This window comes from Sapajus apella, unplaced genomic scaffold, assembly GCF_009761245.1.
Source record: "Sapajus apella isolate SASKATOON/1434 unplaced genomic scaffold, GSC_monkey_1.0 scaffold53, whole genome shotgun sequence".
NCBI classification, from domain to species: domain Eukaryota; kingdom Metazoa; phylum Chordata; class Mammalia; order Primates; family Cebidae; genus Sapajus; species Sapajus apella.
The window spans coordinates 3,428,957-3,451,560 of NW_022436993.1; the positions used below are offsets into that span (position 1 = coordinate 3,428,957).

General features: G+C 37.7%; 1 protein-coding gene across 1 annotated transcript in view; it reads right to left on the reverse strand.

Moving 5' to 3' along the window:
* The window catches only part of GPR158 (G protein-coupled receptor 158), a 400,381-nt gene that overhangs the window by 356,371 nt on the left and 21,406 nt on the right, over positions 1–22,604 (reverse strand). The window contains exon 2 of the mRNA XM_032243850.1: positions 3,912–4,017. Coding sequence (XP_032099741.1) covers positions 3,912–4,017 — 106 coding nt within the window. The remainder of the gene's footprint in view (positions 1–3,911; positions 4,018–22,604) is intronic.

The following is a 22,604-nucleotide window of genomic DNA, read 5'->3' on the forward strand; positions in this document are numbered from 1 at the left end:
TATTCACATACCTCTACAGTTTAAACGTAGAAGTAAAATGTCCTAGTCTGCTTTAATATATTTTACATGAAGAGATTCAATGGGTTTTTAACCTATTCCTTTAAAATATTAAAATGACCAGCTTTTGAATTAGTTTGCAAGGACCAATTGACATCAGGTAAGATGAAGAATTGCCAGCTGTATCTCTGCAAATAAAACCTCTGCTAAAATTGGTAGCTAGAACTAGAAAACGAACATCACAATTTAGCAAACAGAGTTGACAATGTGTTTCTTCAATTTGGACTGATATATCCTCGTAAGGAATCTTTCAACCACGACAGATATTAAAACTAAGTACAAAAATAAAGTGAACTTAGAGACCTCTGAATCATTGCATTACCAAATATTAAACTAAGATCTCCAAAAATTATGACATAATCACTGAAAAAATTTATTAAAATTATAAATCAATTATATTGCTATAAAATGTAATTATTTTAACAAATATAATTCACATTAAAATGATTTCATCTTCATTTCAATCTTAAGTTTTCTGATTTATAATATATTTAATATAAAAATATAACTTAAGATGTATATACTTTCTAAATGTAAAATATATATGTAAGATGGACTGAGGTTTAAGAGATATTTACTAATGGAATATAATCACAGAGTTTCCAGGATACTGTCTGAATATTTCCTATTTCAAACAATGGTTTTTTAAACTTCTTATAGTGGAAACAAAACAAAAGAAAATCTTTAAAACAAAAATTAATACCAATTAATTTTACGTTTCAACTATTCTGTAGGAAAGGATTTTACATACTCAAACATTGATACAAAAACCTCAAGAAGCTTTTAAATGGATAATGAAAACTGACCAAATCCATTTTGCAGTAATCTAGGTCACTTACGAAGACAAGTCCTTCAAAAAATGTTTAGTGGCCTCTTAGACCTTGTAAAGACCTAAACTCATTGAGAAAGTATTTTCTTCATGAACCATTTCATTTCTTTCTAAAACCCTCCTGAGGATTTGTCATTGGCTCCATATTACCTATTTCCAATGTCAGACCTGATATTCTGGTTGTACATACCCTAGAGGCTGGAAAGTTTTCCAACATTGCTAGAAAAATTTTTACAGTGAAAAGTTTGCCTCACTTATAACTTTGAAATTTGTAACTTTGTCTATTGCTTACAAGAGAAGAATATTAAACATTAGCAAGATAAAACCCACTCTAAACCAAGATGAGTGTCTCTATTTCTAACGAGATGGACATTCATAAAGACAGGACCCTACATCCTACAAATGTGGATCATGTTAAACGCTTCCCGAAATAAGCCAGTTTACACAGCAATCCTGGGGTGGTAACGATGGAGGGGGTGGGGGGGTGTTAAGAATAAAGTAGAACCAGAACACATGAAAAATGCCACAAGCAAGAGATTTTTCCTCCTGTTTTCCCAAGCAGTAAAAACCTCCAGAGAAGCCAGCTTCTAATGTCTAACTCACATCCGTTTGAGAAAGGAATTGAAAAACTATTCCTAGTAACTACACTGAGGATGTGGTTTCGGGCTGTTGCAGGTGCCTAGAGTGACCAGCACAAACTATATGACCTTAGAGAAGCCCAATAAAATGTGTGAAGAGTTCCAGGACAGACCTGTGCAAGGAAAACTACCCCCATGAGGGCCTCCTGAGCACAGCCCATGACACAAAGATTCTTTACTCCCAACTCCAGTGCCTGGGCAAGGCTGACACAGAGTGCAAGTTGAACATACACTCTATAGGGATCTGTTTTGGTAATACTTTTTGATCGCTGAGCCTCTTTCTGTAACGTTTTCAAATGAAACTGTACTTTTTCCACTTTTAAAGTAGGAATTTAATAAATATAATGCTCCCATATATAATCCCAAAAGTCATACATTTCAACCTAATCTTTGTTAATCAGAACAGAGGATAATATTTTATCTTGAAATAACCTAGTTTATTTCAAAGCTTTAAAAAGACACAAAACCCAGAAAATGAATAATCCTGATAGAATCAAAATAAATCAATCTTCCAAAAGGAGAATGAGGTTCTTACACTATGACCATCTAATCAAATAAACAGATGTACTCTAAGGACACAAAACCACATCATGATTATTAGAGGCAAGCAGCAACTGTAACAAACTTAAAAGTAAGTATCTCCTTGTTTCTAGGCAGACTGCTTATTGAACCACCCAGTAGCACCACCAACACAAGGCTATACAGAAATGAACACACACAGATCAATATCCACAATATGACACACATGCAGAAAAAAGTCCATTCTGGCTAAAAACAACGCTACGTGGCTATCTGCTCTTAACAAAACAGTATTGCCCTAGACTTTGGCATGGAGATAATAATCATGCTAAAGATATTCATCAAGCCAAGTGACTGAAATTCCTATCTTAGAAATGCCAGAACCATCCAAAGTGGAGGCTCAGAAATGTTCAAAATCATAAGAACAATTAAAGGAGACAAAAAGAAGAGCTCAATTTTTGTGAGTTAGCAAGGCAGAAGCACTAACATCCATCATTGGGTCACAATCGAGTGAGGTGGAGGGGTAGTGAGAGGCAACGTGGATGGTAGTCTGCAGAGGTGTATGGAGATGTGGGGATGTGTGGGAATGGGGGCAGGGGTGGGAAGGTATTAATGAAGTAGGGGATCATCAGGATGTGGTGGAGAGATGTGATAGAGTTTGAGGGATGTGGGGCATTATGGGAGCTTCTTACGGGTTAGGTGGCAAGAGGATTGAGGGATGTGGAAAGTATAGTGGCGAGATTAGAGTGTGTGTGGAATGTATGGCAGATGTGGTAAACACTGAAAAGATATTTGGGAGTGTGGGACTGCAGGGGTATGTGGTTTGTGTGTGGCTGAAGTATGTGTTATGGGTGTACACATGGTAAACATTCTATGGGCATATAAACATGTATATGCATGCATCAATACCTGTATACCTGTCTGTGCATTTTTTTGTGTAACGGCACAAATAACTGCTTATTGTTAAATTTCCTTCTAATTTAAAATTGCTTCTTTAAAATTACACTATGTATAATTGCCTTTCACAAATGGCAAAATTCAAATTAAAGATGTAAATTACTACATTTGTGGAAATATCCCCTCTATTTTAAATAAAGCAAGCTGACTTTCCTCACACACTCATGGATCGATGTTGGGATAGCACAAGTATTTGAGATCAGTAACTTTATTGTATGTTCGTGTCATAGTTTGAGTACCTTGGATATGGACTACTAAAAATGAAATCACTAGTATGTCATCATATTTCTTCTCTGGAACTGCAAAAGACAAGAGATAGTCTTATTTCCAGAAGCATGATCTCCATGTCTGTTTCCTATCAGCCAGAGTATCATCAAATCAAGCAAGGATAGAGACTAAAAACTGAACAAATACACACACACAAATACACAACTCCTTTCTAAGACACTGTACACTGTTTGCTACTTATTTTCAAAATTGCCCCACTATACCTTCTCTAGTGCTCTTCTAGCAGATAGCAGTGTGTCTGAATAAATACCACCAATATTTTAATAAGCATCACATTCCATAAAAACAGGTGTAATTTGGTTAACCCTTCCTGGCACTGTTTTCTCATCTCGTGACTATTTTAAATGTCCAGCCCATTTTGAAGAATAGGGCCAGGCTTTGACTAAAGTCAAACTTCAGATGTAACCCTAGTTTTGGCCTTCTTTCAGTCCCCAAATGAACAGCTATTTTACACCAATTTTATTTTCTACTCCTATTTCAGTTCATTTGGCAGCACTGAGACCTACACAGATTTTTTTTCCCCCAAGTAAGATGCCTCTTATTGACCCACACAAATATAACATATTCAAAACAATGCATTTCTGAGTTTCTCATTTCAGAGGATTTTATTTTCATCTTCTTACCTCTGAGTTGTTGAGGTGGCATTTATGAGTTCCTGAAAACCAGCCATCACTTGAGCATTGGTCAATGTCCACTTTCTGAAGATTTATGTCAACTTTCATGACACCCCTAGAAACAGAAAAGAATAAATTAATCGGAACATTTATTATTTCTCTGTATTTTATCCTTGAAATTAGACAAATTACCATAAAGAACACACCAAAAAATTGTCAAATTGCCCACTCATGTTCAACCAAAGTAAACCAAGAGAAGACACACAGCAGTAGAAAATCATTAAGTGTTGGTTTTAAGTCCTAAGGCAAGGAGCTGTCTTCACTTCCTTATATAATGCCTGGTACGTAATAGGTGCACAGTGAATGTGTGTTGATTGCCTGAACTCCAGGACAATATTGCTCTAGACACAGTAGAAAATGTGACTCTGAAGTAACATTTGTTCTCAGAACCTCTTCTAGTAAAGTATATCAAAATAAACCCTTCACTTCATTTCCTTCTACTCCTATTTCCCATTGTAGGGCTAGAAAGATTGGGGAGTAGGGAAAACAGTATCAGAAAACAAGCATCTCTGTCCTCTGATCTCCCATTCTAATAACTCTAAACAGCTCTTTAGGTCTCCCAGTGTTCTACATTAAACATAGAGATTTGGATCACTACAGAAATGCTGACTGCAATTTTTTTCTTTTAAATATGGAAATGAAGAGACTGCATTTCACTTAGCCATTTGAGAAGTGTCACTAAGAAAGACAACTCACAAATTCAGAGCCAGTCAAAAGCTAAATGGCAAAGAAAGCTCCAAGTTGGCCTAAAATTTCTCTACTTTCTCCAACCAATCTTCTCTATGTATTTTCCTAAGATTCCCTTTTTTCTATTTTTCACCACCACCAAACCACTAGCAGCACTTGCTGCAGAAATATCCGTCCAACGCTGAACTATCACGCCTGGACTTTATTGAAATAAGTATTCTGCATCCTGGGCCCTAAAGCTCTATAATGTAGTTTTTCATAAACTTAAGTGTAAATATCCCACTAAAAACTACAATTTAAACAAATTTCATTATGATATCCTGCACATATATAAAACATAAAAGTAGGCTCAAATTCCTGATTTTATAGTTCTTGTAGCTACAAACAATCCCACAGAATTACAAAATAAATGCAAACAAAACTGTAAGACCAACAAAAACTAAATTTAAAATATTAATTTAAGAAAACAAAACATTACGCTTGCCAAAACAAAATCACCTCTCGTAACAGGAATATAGTACTGACTACTAGTTCAGCAATCCTATTTTGCCGCACATCTTCTGACTCACTTCTCTCATCTCTTTTCTCCTTTTAAACGACCGTAAAGCATTCTAACAGAATAGCTTAATGCCATTTGGGCTTCCTTTGGGGTGAATAAATCATTTCCTTTTTCAGTCTGCCTCTGTTCTTTTCCCTACCTGTGAGAGAAGTACTACGTTATCTAGTGTTAACATGCTCAAAAGACACACAGAAATAAATAAGGACGTTAAAACCTCCTGCAGTATTTGGTTTATTCAGATAATCCAGAACATGTTTGAGTTGATTTTCTAGATTATCACTGAAATGAACACCCGAAAATTATATAAAACATGCAGATCTTTCAGAATAAACCCATTTTGCAAAATACTACCGTTGTAGACCATAATGCAATAAAATGAATGTTTATGTGATAAATGGATTTCTGAGTAACCCAATGCCTTAAACCAGTTCACTCCTTTCCTCTTTCAACAAATATTTATTGTCTGGTATGTGCATATCACAGTAAGATATACTATGCAGGACAGAAAGGCAAACCCACCCCTGAGGAACACTAAAAGGCATAGGACATTTTGAAAATAACTAAAGTATTAAATGGACAATGGATATTAAATTCTGGAGGATTTGGAAAGCTATCATTTGGAGTAAAGTAGGGATTCAATACCATTCATTGACTTACTGACTGCTTTCACTACTAGACCTTTCAAACTATGTTCCACAAAGGTTAATCCAATCATGTAAGCCCACTCACTGAGTGCCTACTATGTGCCAGAATTGTTCTTGGCCTTTGAAATGCATTCGTAAGTAGGAACATAAAATCCTGCCTTCCTAGAGCTTAATTCTAGTGTGGGACAGCAAATTGGTAAAACAAATGACTAAATTATACTATATTTACAATATGTATTACTATATATTTTACAAAAATAAATAAATAACTTCTGTGGGGAAAAAACCTCAAGCAGATTGAGGGCATAGAATAGAAAGATTTCAAAATTTTTTAAAGCTTGGCCAGGATAAGCCTCACTGAGGAGAGATTTCCGACTCAACAAAGTTCAAGGTATAATTACAGCAGGTTTATAAGCACACTCTAAATCACCAGTATCATGAAATTTCTCACTGGACTACTGTCACCCACTATATTTTGGTTTTCTTTCTTGAATATCTTATTTATAAAGTATTTGTAACTGGCAAACTAATCAATATGCATTTCTACTTGTTTCACAGTTGTTAGTAATAATGAGGTCAAGTTTTTCCTCAATAATCCTGCTGCCATGGCAGTCCAGTTCCCAGACAGTTGAAATCTCGAAATCTTCCAGCTTACTAGAAAACTGGCTAACTTGGAAAATAAAAGGCTGCAACTACTGTGGTCATTTCCTTCCCTGGAGAAAACTGACTTCAGAAAAAGGCAGTTCAATTGTCTGAAAGCTTTCACCCTTCACTGCAAGTTCATACATGGAAACTAAAAAGTCACCACAGACTCAAGCCCAGCTTGTGAAGCATTCCAGGCTTGCAAAAAACCACAAAAGATAATGAGCTGGGTTTCCCAGCTGGGAAATCAACACTGAGGCTTCTTCATTAGAGCCTCAGCCTGGGTGTGCAGAGGCTTAACAAAACCCTTGGGAAGGCGCTGTAGACTTCATATTGGGGCAAGTGCAGGTCTGGGTGATATAATGCAAAGAAAACCATCTCTTTGTGAGGAAGAGCATCCTGCTGAGAGGGACGCAGAGACTGAACACCTAAGGAACCACGTGTCATGTAGCAGACCAGGCCTGGCGAGAGCCCCCACCACACCTGCCTCCCCTGAGTGGGCACCTCTGGGGCAGAAGTACTGCTCCCACAGGTGCAGCTGGGAATTTCCGAGAAGAAGAAAGCCCATTGCTGGCCGGTTGCTGTTTCATGGCCTCGGGACCAGAAAGCCAGAGTGAAAAAAAGCCTGTGAGGGGCCTCCAAAGAATGGAAAATACAGCAAATAGGATCCCCCAAACAGGTGCTCAACTACACTGCAGATCACCATTTTCCTCTATTTGTTCATCAGTAGGACAAAATCTCTGAAGGGGGATTCAGCCCATCAAGCATGATTTCCCTACTGGTCTTCCTCTGTGAATGGGCCTTTCCAAGTCAAAGCAATGGCCAAGTGCCATAGGTTGGACTTCCTATGTGCTGCTTGCATCTTGACCCCTCTCTTCCATATACTTGGCCGCTGCCTTGCTTGAAGCCTTCCTCTTTCACGGGTTAAGAAATTTAATAGACCTGGGCATGGTGACTCATGCCTATAACCCCAGCACTTTGGGAGGCCAAGCTGGGCAGATCACAAGGTCAAGAGATCGAGACCATCCTGGCCATGGTGAAACCCTGTCTCTAATAAAATATAGAAAATTAGCCAGGCATGGTGGTGCATGTCTGTAGTCCCAGCTACTCCAGAAGCTGACGCAGGAGAATCACTTGAACCCAGGAGGTGGAGGTTGCAAAGAGCCAAGATTGCACCACTGCACTCCAGCCTGGCAACAGAGTAAGACTCCATCTCAAAAAAAAAAGTTTTAATAGAGACTTCTGCCAAGATAGCTGAACAGGAACAGCTCCAGTCCACAGTTCCCAGTGAGAGCAATCCAGAAGGCAAGTGATCTCCACATTTCCAACCAAGGTACTAGGATTATCTCATTGGGAATGGTTAGATAGTAGGTACAACCCAAGGAGGGCGAGCCAAAGCAGGGTGGGGTGTCGCCTCACACAGGAAGTGCAAGGGGCCGGAGAACTCCCTCTCCTAGACAAGGGAAGCCATTAGGGACTTTTCCAGACACCCTGGCACTCTGGCTCAGATACTGTGCTTTTCCTAGGATCTTCACAACCCGCAGACCAGGAGATTCCCTCCGGTGCCTACAACACCAGCACCCCAGGTTTCCAGCACAAACTGGGTGACCATCTTAGCCGCAACATTTTTTTTTCTCTCACATACCCCAGCAGCACCTGGAATGCCATCAAGACAGAACCACTCATTCACCTGAAAAAGGGGTCTGAAGCTAGGAAGCCAAGTGATCTGGCTCAGAAGGTTCTACCCCTACGAAGACCAGCAGGTTAAGATCCACTGGTTTGAAATTTTTATAGCCAACACAGCAGTCTGAGCTGGACCTGGGAAAGGTCCAAGCTCAGTGGCAGGAGGGGCATCCACCATTGCTGGGGCTCAGGTAGGCAGTTTTAACCTAGCCTGTGTAACAGTCACCTGGAAGTTTACACAGCAACTGGGCGGAGCCCATGGCAGCTCAGAAAGGCCTCTGCAGGAAGACTATCAACTAGATTCCCTTCTTGCTAAACAGGGCATCTCTGAAAAAAGGTGGCAGCACATCAGAGACTTATAAATAAAGCCCCTACCTTCCTGGGACAGAGCACCTGGGAAAAGGGGCAGTTGTGGGTTCCACTTCAGCAGACCTAAATGCCCCTGCCTGGCAGCTCTGAAGGGAGGAAAAGATCTCCCAGCACAGAGCTCAAGCTCTGATAAGGGACAGGCTGCCTCCTCAAGTGGCTTCCTGACCCCTGTTTATCCTTACTAGGAGACATCTCATACAGGAGAGCTCTGGCTGACATCTGGAGGATACCCTTCTGGGACAAAGCTACCAGTGGAAGGACCAAGCAGCAATCTTTGCTATTCTGCAGCCCCCACAGGTGATTCCCAGGCAAGCAGGGTCTGGAGTGGACCTTCGGCAAACTCTAGCAGACCTGCAGCAGAGGGACCAGGCTGTTAGAAGGAAAACTAACAAAGAGAAAGAAATAGCTTCAACATCAACAGAAAGGATGTCCACTCAGAGACCCCATCCAAAAGTCACCAACTTCAAAGACAAAAGGTAGGTAAAATCCACAAAGATTGGAATGAACCAATGCAAAAAGGCTGAAATCACCAAAAACCAGAATGCCTCTTCTCCTTCAAGGGATCACAGCTCCTCACCAGCAAACAAAACTGGATGGAGAATGAATTTGATGAATTGACAGAAGCAGACTTCAGAAAGTGAGTAATAACAAACTTCTCCAAGTTAAAGGAGCATGTTCTAACCCAGTGCAAGGAAACTAACAACGTTGAAAAAAGGTTAGCCAAAATGCTAACTAGAATAACCAGCATAGAGAATAACATGAACAAGTTGATGGAGCTGAAAACCACACCAGGAGAACTTTGTGAAGCATACACAAGTTTCAATGGCTGAATCAATCAAGCAGAAAAAAAATCAGAGATCGAAAATCCAACTCAATGAAATAAAGCAAGGCAGCAAGATTAGAGAAAAAAGAGTGAAACGAGATTAATAAAGCCTCAGAAATATGGGATTATGTGAAAAGACCAAATCTACGTTTGATCGGTATACCTGAAAGTGATGGGAGAATGAAACCAAGTTGGAAAACATTCTTCAGGATATCATCCAGGAGAACTTCCCCAACCTAGCAAGGCAGGCCAACATTCAAATTCAGTAAATACAAAGAACACCACCAAGATATTCCTCGAGAAGAGCAACCCCCAAGCACATGATCATCGGATTCACCAGGGTGGAAATGAAGGGCAGCCAGAGAGAAAAATCAGGTTACCCACAAAGGGAAGCCTGTCAGACTCATAGCGGATCTCTCAGCAGAAACCCTACAAGCCAGAAGAGAATGGGGGCCAATAGTCAACATTCTTAAAGAATTTTCAACCCAGAATTTCATATCCAGCCAAACTAAGCTGCATAAGCAAAGGATAAATAAAATCATTTACAGACAAGCAACTGCTGAGAGATTTTGTCACCACCAGGCATGCCTTACCAGAGCTCCTGAAGGAAGCACTGAACATGGAAAACAACAACCAGTACCAGCCACTGCTTAGCCCAAATTGTAAAGACCATCAAAAAAAACATACCAAATTGTAAAGACCATCAATACTGTAAAGAAACTGCATCAACTAATGGGAAAAACAACCAGCTAGCATCAAAATGACAGCATCAAATTCACACATAACAATATTAACCTTAAATATAAATGGGCTAAATGCCCAATCAAAATACATAGATTGGCAAATTGGATAGAGTCAAGATCCATTGGTGTGCTGTATTTAGGAGACCCATCTCACATGCAAAGATAGACATAGGCTCAAAATAAAGAGATGGAGGAAGATTTACCAAGCAAATGAAGAACAAAAAAAAGCAGGAGTTACAATCCTAGTGTCTGATAAAACAGACTTTAAACCAACAAAGATCAGTGACAAAGAAGGGCATTACATAATGGTAAAGGGATGAATGCAACTAGAAGAGCTAACTACTTCAAATATGTATGCTACCAATATAGGAGCATCCAGATACATAAAGGAAGTTCTCAATGACCTACAAAGAGACTTAGACTCAGACACAATAATAGTGGGAGACTTAAAATCTCCACTGTCAATATTAGATAAACGAGACAGAAAATTAACAAGGATATTGAGGACTTGAACTCAGATCTGGGCTAAGTGAATCTAATAAACATCTACCTAACTCTCCAACCCAAATCCACAGAATATATATTCTTCTCAGCACCGCATTATACCTATTCTAAAACTGACCACATAATTGGAAGTAAAATACTCCTCAGCAAATGCAAAAGAACTGAAATTATAAGAAACAGTCTCTCAGACCACAGTGCAATCAAATTAGAACTCAGGATTAAGAAACTGACTCCAAACCGCACAACTGCATGGAAACTGAGCAACCTGCTCCTGAATGACTATTGGATAAATAATAAAATGAAGATATAAAGATGTTTTTCAAAACCAATGAGAATGAAGACACAATGTACCAGAATCTCTGGGACATGTCTAAAGCAGTGTCAAGACAGAAATTCACTAAATGCCCACAAATAAACAAGGAAACATCTAAAATCAACACCCTAACATCACAATTAAAAGAAGTAGAGGAACAAGATCAAGCAAATTCAAAAGCTAGCAGAAGACAAGAAATAACTAAGATCAGAGCAGAACTGAAGGAGAAAGAGACAACAAACACTTCAAAAAAAATTCAATAAATCCAGGAGCTGGTTTTTTGAAAAGATCAACAAAACAGACAGACTTCTAGCCAGACTAAAAAAAAAAAAAAAGGAGAGAGAAGAATCAAATTGATGCAATAAAAAATGATAAAGGGGATATCACCACTGATTCCACAAAAGTACAAACTACCATCAAAGATTACTACAAACACTTCTATGTAAATAAACCAGTGAATCTAGAAGAAATGCATAAATTCCTAGACACACCCTCCCAAGACTAAACCAGGAAGAAGTTGAATCCCTGAATAGACCAATAACAAGGTCTGAAATTGACACAGCAATCAATAGCCTACTAACCAAAGAAAGTTCAGGACTAGACGGGTTCACAGCCAAATTCTACTAGAGTTACAAAGAGGAGCTTGTACCATAACTTCTGCAACTATTCCAAACAGGAAAAGAGGGAATCCTCCCTCCCTAACTCATTTTATCAGACTGACATCATCCTGATACCAAAACCTGACAGACACAACTAAAAAAGAAAATTTCAGGCCAATATCCATGATGAACATTGAAAATCATCAATAAAATACTGGCAAACAAATCCAACAGCCCATCAAAAAGCTTATCCATCATGATCAAGTCAGCTTCATCCCTAGGATGCAAGACTGGTTTAATGTACACAAATCTATAAACATAATCCATCACAAAAACAGAACCAAAGACAAAAAAAAAAAAAAAAAAAAAAAAAACGTGATTATCTCAATAGATGCAGACAAGGCCCTCGACAAAATTCAACAGCGCTTTATGCTAAAAAAGCCTCAATAAACTAGGTATTGAAGGAACATATCTCAAAATTATAAGAGCTATTTATGACAAACCCACAGCCAACATCATACTGAATAGGCAAAAACTGGAAGCATTCCCTTTGAAAATTGGCACAAGACAAAGATGCCCTCTCTCACCACTCCTATTCAACATAGTATTGGAAGTTCTGGTCAGGGCAATCAGGCAAGAAAAGAGAAATAAAGGGTATTCAATCAGGAAAAGAGGAAGTCAAATTGTCTCTATTTGCAGATGACATGACTGTAAATTTAGAAGACTGCATCGTCTTAGCCCAAAAATTTTCTAAGCTGATAAGCAACCTCAGCAAAGTCTCAGGATACAAAATCAATGTGCAAAAATCACAAGCATTCATATACACCAACAACAGACAAACAGAGAGCCAAATCATAAGCGAACTCCCATTCACAATTGCTACAAAAGGAATCAAAAAAATACCTAGGAATACAACAAGGGATGCGAAGAACCTCTTCAAGGAGAACTACAAATGATGGCTCAAGGAAATAAGACAGGATACAAACAGAAGGAAAAACATTCCATGCTCATGGTTAGGAAGAATCAATATTGTGAAAATGGCCATACTGCCCAAAGTAATTTATACATTCAATACTATCCCCATCAAACTACCATTGACTTTTTTCACCAAATTGGAAAAAACTACCTTAAACTTCATACGGAATCAAAAACAGCCTGCATAGCCAAGACCATCCTAAGCAAAAAAAAAAAAAAAAAAAAGCTGGAAGCATCACACTACCTGACTTCAAAGTATACTACAAGGCTACAGTAATCAAAACAGCATGATACTGGTACCAAAACAGAGATATAGACCAGTGAAACAGAAAAGAGGCCTCAGAAATATGCCACACATCTACAACTATCTGATCTTTGATAAACCTGACAAAAACAAGCAGTGGGGAAAGGATTTCCTATTTAATAAATAGTGTTGGGAAAACTGGCTAGTCATATGCAGAAAGCTGAAACTGGATCCCTTCCTTACACCTTATACAAAAATTAACTCCAGATGGATTAAAGATTTAAACATAAGACTTAACACCATAAAAACCCTAGAAGAAAACCTAGGCAATGCCATTCAGGACATAGGCATAGGCAAGGACTTCATGACTAAAACAACAAAACCAATGGCAACAAAAGCCAAAATAAACAAATAAGATGTAATTAAACTTAAGAGCTTCTGCACAGCAAAAGAATCTATCAGAGTGAACTGACAACCAGCAGAATGGGAAAAAATCTTTACAAGCTAACCACCTGACAATGGGCCAATATCCACAATCTACAAGAACTTAAATTTAAAAGAAAAAAACAACCCTATCAAAAAGTAGGCGAGGGATACAAACAGACACTTTTCAAGAGAAGACATTTATGCATCCAACAAACATATGAACAAAGCTCATCATCACTGGTCATTAGAGAAATGCAAATCAAAACCACATTGAGATACTATCTCACTCCAGTTAGAATGGCGATCATTAAAAACTCAGGAGACAGTAGATGCTAGAGAGGATGTGGAGAAATAGGAACGCTTTTACACTGTTGGTAGGAGTGTAAATTAGTTCATCCGTTGTGGAAGATAGTGTGGTGATTCCTCAAGGATCTACAAATAAAAATACCATTTGATCCCACAATCCCATTACTGGGTATATGCCCAAAGGATTATAAATCATTCTATTATAAAGACACATGCACACGTATGTTTACTGTGGCACTGTTTACAATAACAAAGACTTGAAACCAACCCAAATGTCCATCAATGATAGACTGGATAAAGAAAATATGGCACATATACACCATGGAATACTATGCAGCCATAAAAAAGGATGAATTCATGTCCTTTGCAGGGACATGGATGAAGCTGGAAACCATTATTCTCAGCAAATTGACACAAGAACAGAAAACTAAACACCGCATGTTCTCACTCATAAACAGGTGTTGAACAATGAGAACACATGGACACAGGGAGGGAAATATCACACACCAGGCCTGTTGGGGGATTGGGGGCTAGGGGAGGGATAGCATTAGGAGAAATACCTAATGTAGATGACGGGGTAATAGATGCAGCAAGCCACCATGGTATGTGTATATATGCAAGCAAACTTGCACCTTCTGCACATGTACCCAGAACTTGAAATAGAATAAATTTTTTAAAAAGCAGTATTAGGACGAATTGCTCTCTAACAAACTTTGAAAAACTAAAAGAAAAGGATAAAAAGGATAAGTTGGTTGACAATATAAAATGCCAGTTTGCCCTAAGAGTAAGAAAAAAACTTTAATAGTGCAATAAGCATAAAAAATTTAAATCATTCACATCCCTGAAAGGTTCAGGCCTAGATGGCTTTATACGCAAATTCTGCCAAACTTTTAAGGAACAGTTCTGTTTTATGTTTTCACAAACAAAAAGAAAAAAAAAAAAAAAAAACCCAGTTCACTTTACATGATTTTTATTCCAAACCACATCAGGGCAATAAAAAAAATGCACCCACATTTTAACTATACATGTAGAATTAAGAGTCTTAAAGGAAATATAAGCTAAACAAATGTTTAAATATATTAATTATTTGTTATGATACAGTGGAAGATATATCAAAATGAATGGTTGTTTTAGCACCTACAGAAAAATGTATCAACAAAATTTAAAATAGAAGAAATGAGAAAAATTATTTTAATCAAACTAAAAAGGCATTTTATAAAGTTCAACAACTAAATTAATTCTAATGGCAAACTACAAATCCAAGGAAGCTTTCTTAAATTGGTAAAGCTTATCTCTAGCAACACTATTCTTAAGGAAGAATTTTTTTTTTAAGATAATCCCTTTAAGGCAAGAATGCTTACTGTATCACTGATGCTATGTAACATGGTACTGAAATCTTGATTAATTCTGTAAGAACCAAAAAAAAAAAAAAAAAAAAAAAAAAAATACCGGAGAAAGAAAAATCAGATGTAAAGATCGGAAGTGAAGACATTAAATTCTCATTATTTGTTCATGATATGATCATTTAACAATAAAATCAGCAGATAAATATCAGAACATCAAGAAAGTTCAGCGAGGTTGCCGGATACCAGAGCAAAGAACAAAAGGCGTTAGCATTTCTCTACACCAACCACCTCCTATAACAAAATGTATAACTAAAAAGACAACATGTAAAATGGTAACAAAACCTACGAATTCTCTAGTAGTTAATCAAGAATACACAAAACCTCTATAGAAAAAATTTGAAAACTATTAATTAACAATAAATGATCTGAATAAATGGAGACACATACTAATATGGTTTGGATCTGTGTCCCCACCCAAATATCATGTTGAATTGTGATCCCCATGTTGGAGATGAGCCTGGTGGGTGGTGACTGGATCATGGAGGTGGATCCTTCATGAATGGCTTAGCACCATCCCCTCAGTGCTGTTCTTGTGATGGTATGTTCTCGCAAGTTCTGGTTGTTGAGAATTGTGTAGCACCTCCCCAGCACTGCGCTCTTGCTCCTCCCTTGTAAGATGCCTGCTCATGCTTTACCTTCCACCATGAGTAAAAGCTCCCTGAAGCCTCCCTAGAAGCAGATGCTTCCATGCTTCCTGTACAGCCTGCAGAGTGTGAACCAATTAAACCTCTTTTCTTTACAAATTACCTAGTCTGAGGTATTTCTTTATAGCAGTGCAAAATGCACTGACATACATGCCATTCTCTGAAAGGGGATAATCTCTTGTAATACAAATGTCAATTCTCATAATTCTTATCAAATCAAAGTACAAAATTCACAACCTACTGAAATTCTGTATAAATTTTTGAAAAATAGCTTATTTAAGTAGAATGATAAAAGTCAGCTGTGAAAAAGAAGAGGACTTGTCCAACCAAATGTTAGGACATACTACCCAATTGTGGCAGACATGGGAAGCCATGGAACAAAACAGAGCTCAGAGACATCCATATACATATGAATATAAGACACTTAGATGTATGATAAAGGAAGGTAGCATTAGAAATCTGGGCCACTAATGGATAAATGTAACCACTGGATCCCTACCCAATACCATGTACACAGGTATAATCCAAATGTGAACAACCTGACTGCAAAAGGCAAAACTATAAAGTCAGTAGTTGTTAACATAAGAGAATATTTTTGTGACAGTGTATTAAAAGATTTCATAAATGCTCTGACTTGAATGTATCCCCTGGAGTTCATGTGTTAGAAACTTAATCCCCAGTGCAACAATGTTAAGACATGGGACCTTTAAGAGGTGATTGGTTATAAGGGCTCTGCCCTCATGAATAGATTAATGTGGTTATTAAGGGAGTGGGCTTGTTATAAAAGCAAATATGGCCTCCTCTTGTGCATGTGCTCTCCCCATCCCTTTTTCTTGCCATTTCACCTCCTGCCACAGGATGACACAACAAGACTCTCACTCACCAGGTATGGCCCCCCAACAATGGACTTCCTGGCCTCCAGAACTGTGACGCAAATAAATTTATAATCATTTATTGTGAGCCAAATACATGTCTAATGATGTTAATCACTATAAATTATCCAGTCTCTGGTACTGTTATAGTGGCACAAAACAGACTGAGACAGCAAACAAAACCCAAAAGTATAAACCACAAGGCAAAATTTTGATTAAGTAAAAACATCACAAAATTTTTTAAATTCTGGTTTTCAAGGGAGGACATTATGGACAAAGTTAACTGAAAGATGATGAATTAGATGATTTTGCAATGACTAAGCCTTACAATGATACAGTATCATGAATACACCAAAATTTCTTGCAACTCAACAAAAATACAGGAATTATCATAGGAAGTGGGCAAAGGATATAAACAGTGTACAAAAAAGTAAACTCAACAGGCCCACAAGCATATGAAGAGATGTTTGAGCACATTGGTAATCAGGAATGCAAATTAAAACAATAATGAAATATCACTTCACATTTGTTAGACTGGCCAAAAATTTTTTTACAAAGCTGTACAATGCCAAGTGATGGCAGGAATGTGAGGCTATAGGAACCCTGCTGGTGGGTCTGGAGACTGAGGCATGCTGTCTAGAAAGTAATCTTACAGTATTTAGTAAAACTGAGTTTACTCCTCCTTATGACTCAGAATCCTGCTTTTGAGTTTCTCTTTCAAAGAAATCCTCACTCATCCATAAAGGGGCATAGAACACACTCAGTAGAGAAATGGACTGATTGAGTATGTAGCAACATTAAGAGACTTTTAAAGCAGATTTGTGTGAATAGAATACAAAATAATGAGGCATCTAGCAACTACTTAATCAAAATTATTTCTACACAAAATAGGATGTGAATGGAAGACTACACTTCACAGGCTACTTGTAAACGGGGTGGGATCAGGCAAAGATATCCTTTTGAAAATGGAAGAAAAGTGATTTCCTTTTCATTACTGGGTAACTGTAAAGATTCTAGGTTCATATTTTAGTGACTTAAGTTTTAACTAAAGTCTTCTGTGGGTATCTTCCTCATCTGGGGCCTCTCATACTAAGAAAACATTGCTCACAAAAACAGCCTGCATCTCTATCATTCAACTCAAGCCCATGACTACAAAAAGTACAAGAGCACCAAGAACACAGTTCTCCCAGGGCTTTAATGACAGAGAAGATATTTAGCAAATCTACCGCAATTAGGCATGACCTCAGTACCAAAGTACTTGGTGTCTGCTTACTTAGCAAATATAAGCAGATAATCTGGGTTATTTGAGGATAAGGCTAACTTTTCCTCTGACACAACTAAAACTTAAGTCACAAGCCATTGAGTAAACAAACCCAGAGGTCAAGACACCAGAAACCAGACAGAATTTGGAGCCAAAAATTAAACTCAAAACATAACATCAACAATAACACTTCTTTTATCTGAAACACTTTTCAGTTATAAAATAGATTGTGTGTATGCACGCACATATGTGTGTGTCCCACTACATGTAAGGCTCTTTACTAGGTGGTGGTGTAGATGCAAGGCATCGGATATCATTATTTAAAAGATTCTGGTTTAATGGCAAGAAAAAAAACAGAAGTAAACATACAATTTATTCATTTATTTACACAACATGCATTGAGCATTGAATTACCACTGTTGCTCTGTATTCTTTTTAGCCCTCTGATATGGCATTGTGCCATGATGAGGGTATTCAAGAATATCAATGCAGTAAGCAGGCACAGATCATTAAAAGGTTTGTCTTACAAGAGGAAGAGATAGAGTGGTACACAGATCTAATAGTAATTAAGAAGAATAAAGGAGAAAGAAAACCATATTCCATTCAATTTACATATTACACATTAAAGTAAGAGAACTGCCTAAAGAAAACAGGAAGTGGCCTACTCTCCTATATAGTCTCCAATAATCCCAAACCCAGGCTCTAATGGGCTTGCAGGTTAATTCAGGTGAAAGCAGGTTTGGGACCTACCTAATTTGAGTGTTTGTGGAGGCCACCATGTGGTCAGGAAACATTAAATATTCTTGGTGCCAGTACCATGCTACACAGTTCCAATGCTTCTTTCTGTTCTTTTACTTCTCAACACACACACACACACACACACACACACACACACACACACACACACAGAACCAAAGAGTCTCATACTGATAACAGTGGTTCTGGAGATCAGATGGTTAGTAGAAGAATATCATGTATACCAATATAAGATGTACAGTATGCAAATTTTGTTTATTCTTTTACAAAAGCCCCTTGAATACAATCATTTCTTTAGTTGTCAATCAACTTTTAAAACCTGTTTTCCTCCTTCTCTTTCAATTACAGCACTGATGTAACTGAGACAAAGTTTTCTTTTTCAAAACTTTCCATTTCTAAATGCAACATTTGGTAAAATTAAAGTAAAAGCAGGAAACGTAATCTCTGCATGTTTGCTAGAGATGTAAAATTGTCATTATTAGCATATAAAAATGTGAAAAACCAATTGAAATAACAATGGTTACTTACTGACCAAAAAGTCATGTGACTAATGATCATAGCAAACACATTCTATAAACCCTGCTCTGCACAATTGAATCTACTGTGTGGTAAACATTATATTTTAAATTCCTACAATTGTTTAGCACTTTCCAGTTTTCAAAGAACTTTTGACATATATTACCTCATTTTATCTTTGCCAAACCACTAGGCATAAAATACATAGCTATCTTAATGATAGCATAAGAGTAAAATAATATCCAAAGGAGCTAACCAACAGAGAATATTAATTAGGAAAGGTAGCATTTATATTGTTATCCAATTTCTTAAAGATCTTATAAATGAAAACACAAAGCCCACTAGTCAACCCCAAAACCTGCTTGTTCCGCCAGCTATACCATTATAATTCTTTAAGCAGAATCATATAAAGTCAACCTAACAGTAAATACAACTTTATGCTCTATCCCAGGGGTTCTGAAGCCCTGGACCATGGACCAGTCCATGCCCTGTTAGGAACCAGGCCGCACAACAGGAGGTAGGCAGCAGGTGAGTGAGCAGCAGGTGAGTGAGCAATACCACCTGAGCTTCACTTCCTGTCAGGTAAGTAGTGGCATTCGATTCTCACAGAAACACAAACACTATTGTGAACTGCATATGCAACGGATCTAGGTGGCATGCTCCTTATGAGATCCTAATGCCTGATGATCTGAGGTGGAACAGTTTCATCCTGAAACCATTACTCTTCTCCCACAGTTTATGAAAAAATTGTCTTCCACAAAACCAGTCTCTGGTGCCAAAAAGGTTGGAGACCACTGTTCCATCTTACAATTTGGTTTAAAAAGGGGGGAAAGCCCCAAGATAGTAATAGTTACAGCAAGAGATGAAATCTGCCCAGAAGCACCCATCAATGAGTCATGTAGCAAAAAGGACCTGTTGGGAGAAGCAAACTGCCATGGGCCCTGAGCTTCCCATCATGGTCTTGCTGGATATGCCAAGAATGTCAAGCCCTAACTCAGCCAGTTGAACCATTTCTAGGGTTGTGTTTTGCAGCGATCAACCTTGAGGGATGAGGTAACTTCTCTCCCCAGACAAACAACAGATTTCCTTCTGCTTAATGTAAAAGCAGTGAATCTCTGAGTTCATAATTCCCCTCCTATAATATGACCCATTCATGTGTAAATATCAGTTATGGGCTCTCTGCATTGCTCCCACGGGACTTGAGCAAAAGTGGGAACTGGCACAGACAGACTTGAAGCTCTAGAATAATTAAGTCCTTTCTCTCTGATTTAGGAGCCTCATGTCTTCTGGCAGCATCCATAAAATAGTGAAGAATTAGCTTATTGGCTTACATGCAAAATCTAGGTAGGATCTACACTGCACCTTTACAAATCACCTGTTAATTACCCTACTTGCAAGTAAATTTAGCCAGCAGAAATCAAAGCTGCGTTTCTAGTAAACCTTGAATACATGTACATAATAAGCAGCCATTAAAAATAGTGCTGCCGAATGATACTTAAAGAACTTTGAAATATTAATCAAACCACAGTATAGGGTATTGGGTATATATTCTTAGAAAACAAGAAAAATATTTTAACATACATGTTTTACAACAAAGACATATGCCAAAATGTTATCAGTGATTATCTCTGAGCATTAAGATTGTGGGTAATTAGAATTTTTCTTTTGGTTATTATTTTCTATAATTTCCAATTGAATAGGTATTTTTATAATAGAAAAAAGTTAAACTTTAAAACTAGAAAACATTCGACTCCTTGAAAGTCCTTCAGAGTAATAGATTTCACAGTCTTCCAGACTCTTTCTCTTCTACCAGTTAAACAGGTTGTTCTTATCTTTAATCAACTATTTCTTAAAACTTTGGATATTTAAGAACCCACGTTTGAATGTGAACTCAACACTTGAGCAAATGGACTGAGCCAGTATCTACAGATATCTCCACCCAAAAACAACAGAATATACATTCTTTTCATCTGCACAAGGCACATACTCTAAAATCATCTGAAGAATCAGCCATAGAACAACCCTCAGCAAATTAAAGCAATATAACTAAAATGAAACCAAACATACTCTTGGACCACAGCACAATAAAAATAGAAATTAATACTAAGAAAATTGCTGAAGTCTATACAATTACATGGAAAGTAAACAACAATCTGCTTCTGAGCTTCTGAGTAACTTTTGGGTAAACAATGAAATTTAGGCAGAAATCAAGAAATTCTTTAAAATGAATAAGAACAAAAATGCAAAATGCCAAAATCTCTGGAATACAGCTAAAGCAGTGTTAAGAGGAACATTTATAGTGCTAGCTGATCACATCAAAAAAAGATCTCAAATTAACAACTTAACATCACACATAAAGAAACTAGAGATGGCATAACTAGGAAAAATAATTTATTAAAAGAGACTAGGAAAACAAGAGCAAAGAAACCCCAAAGTTCAAAGACAAGAAATAACCAAAATCAGAGCTGAACTGAGGGAAATTGAGACATAAGAAACTATTCAAAAGATCAATGAATCCAGGAGTAGGTTTTTTGAAAAAATTAATAAAATAGACCACTAGTTAGACTAATAAAGAAAAAAGAGGGGATCCAAATAAACCCAATTAGCAATGACAAAGGGGGCTCTATTAGTTCATTTTCATGGTGCTGACAAAGACATTCCTGAGGCTAGGTAAAGAAAAAGAGGTTTAATAGGCTCAGCTCCACATGGCTGGGAGGCCTCACAATCATAGTGGAAGATTAAAGGTGCCAGAAATGCCTGGATATGCCAAGAATGTCAAGTTTTTGACATTTTTTATTATAAGGTGGCCGGCAAGAGAAAAGGGGTTTCCCTTATAAAAACCATCAGATCTTATGAGACTTATTCACTACCACAAGAACAGTATGGGGGAACCACCCCCATGATTCAGTTATCTTCCACTGGGTCCTTCCTACAACACGTGGGAATTATGGGATTTACAATTCAAGATGACATTTGATTGGGGACACCAACCCATATCAGGGAGATTACCACCAAACCCACAGAAATGAAAAAAAAAAAAAAAAACCTCAGAGGCTCTGAACATCTCTGTGCACACAAACTAGGAAACAAAAAATGGGTAAACTCCTGGAGACACACAGCCTCCCAGTATTTAACCAGGAATAAATTGAATCCCTCAGCAGACCAATAACAAATTCCGAAATTAAATCAGTAATAAGAAGCCCACAAACCAGAAAAAACCCAGGACCAGACAGATTCACAGCTGAATTCTATCAGATATATAAAACAGAAAGCCAATACTATTCCTACTGAAACTATCCCAGAAAATTTAGAAGGAACAACTACTCCATAAGTCATTCTGTAAGGCCAGCATCATTCTGATACCAAAACCTGGCAGGGGCACACAAACAAAAGTCTTCAGGCAATGTATTTGTTGAACATATATGCAAAAATCCTCAACAAAATACTGGCAAACCAAATCCAGCAGCATATCAAAAACCTATTCTACCACAATCAATGGGGCTTTATCCCTGGGATGCAAGGTTAGTTCAGCATACAGAAATCAATAAATGTGATTCACCACATAAACATAAACAAAAACCATATGATCATCTCAATAGAGGCAGAAAAAGCTTTCAGTGAAATTCAACATTCCTTTATGTTAAAAACCCTCAACAAACTAGGCATTGAA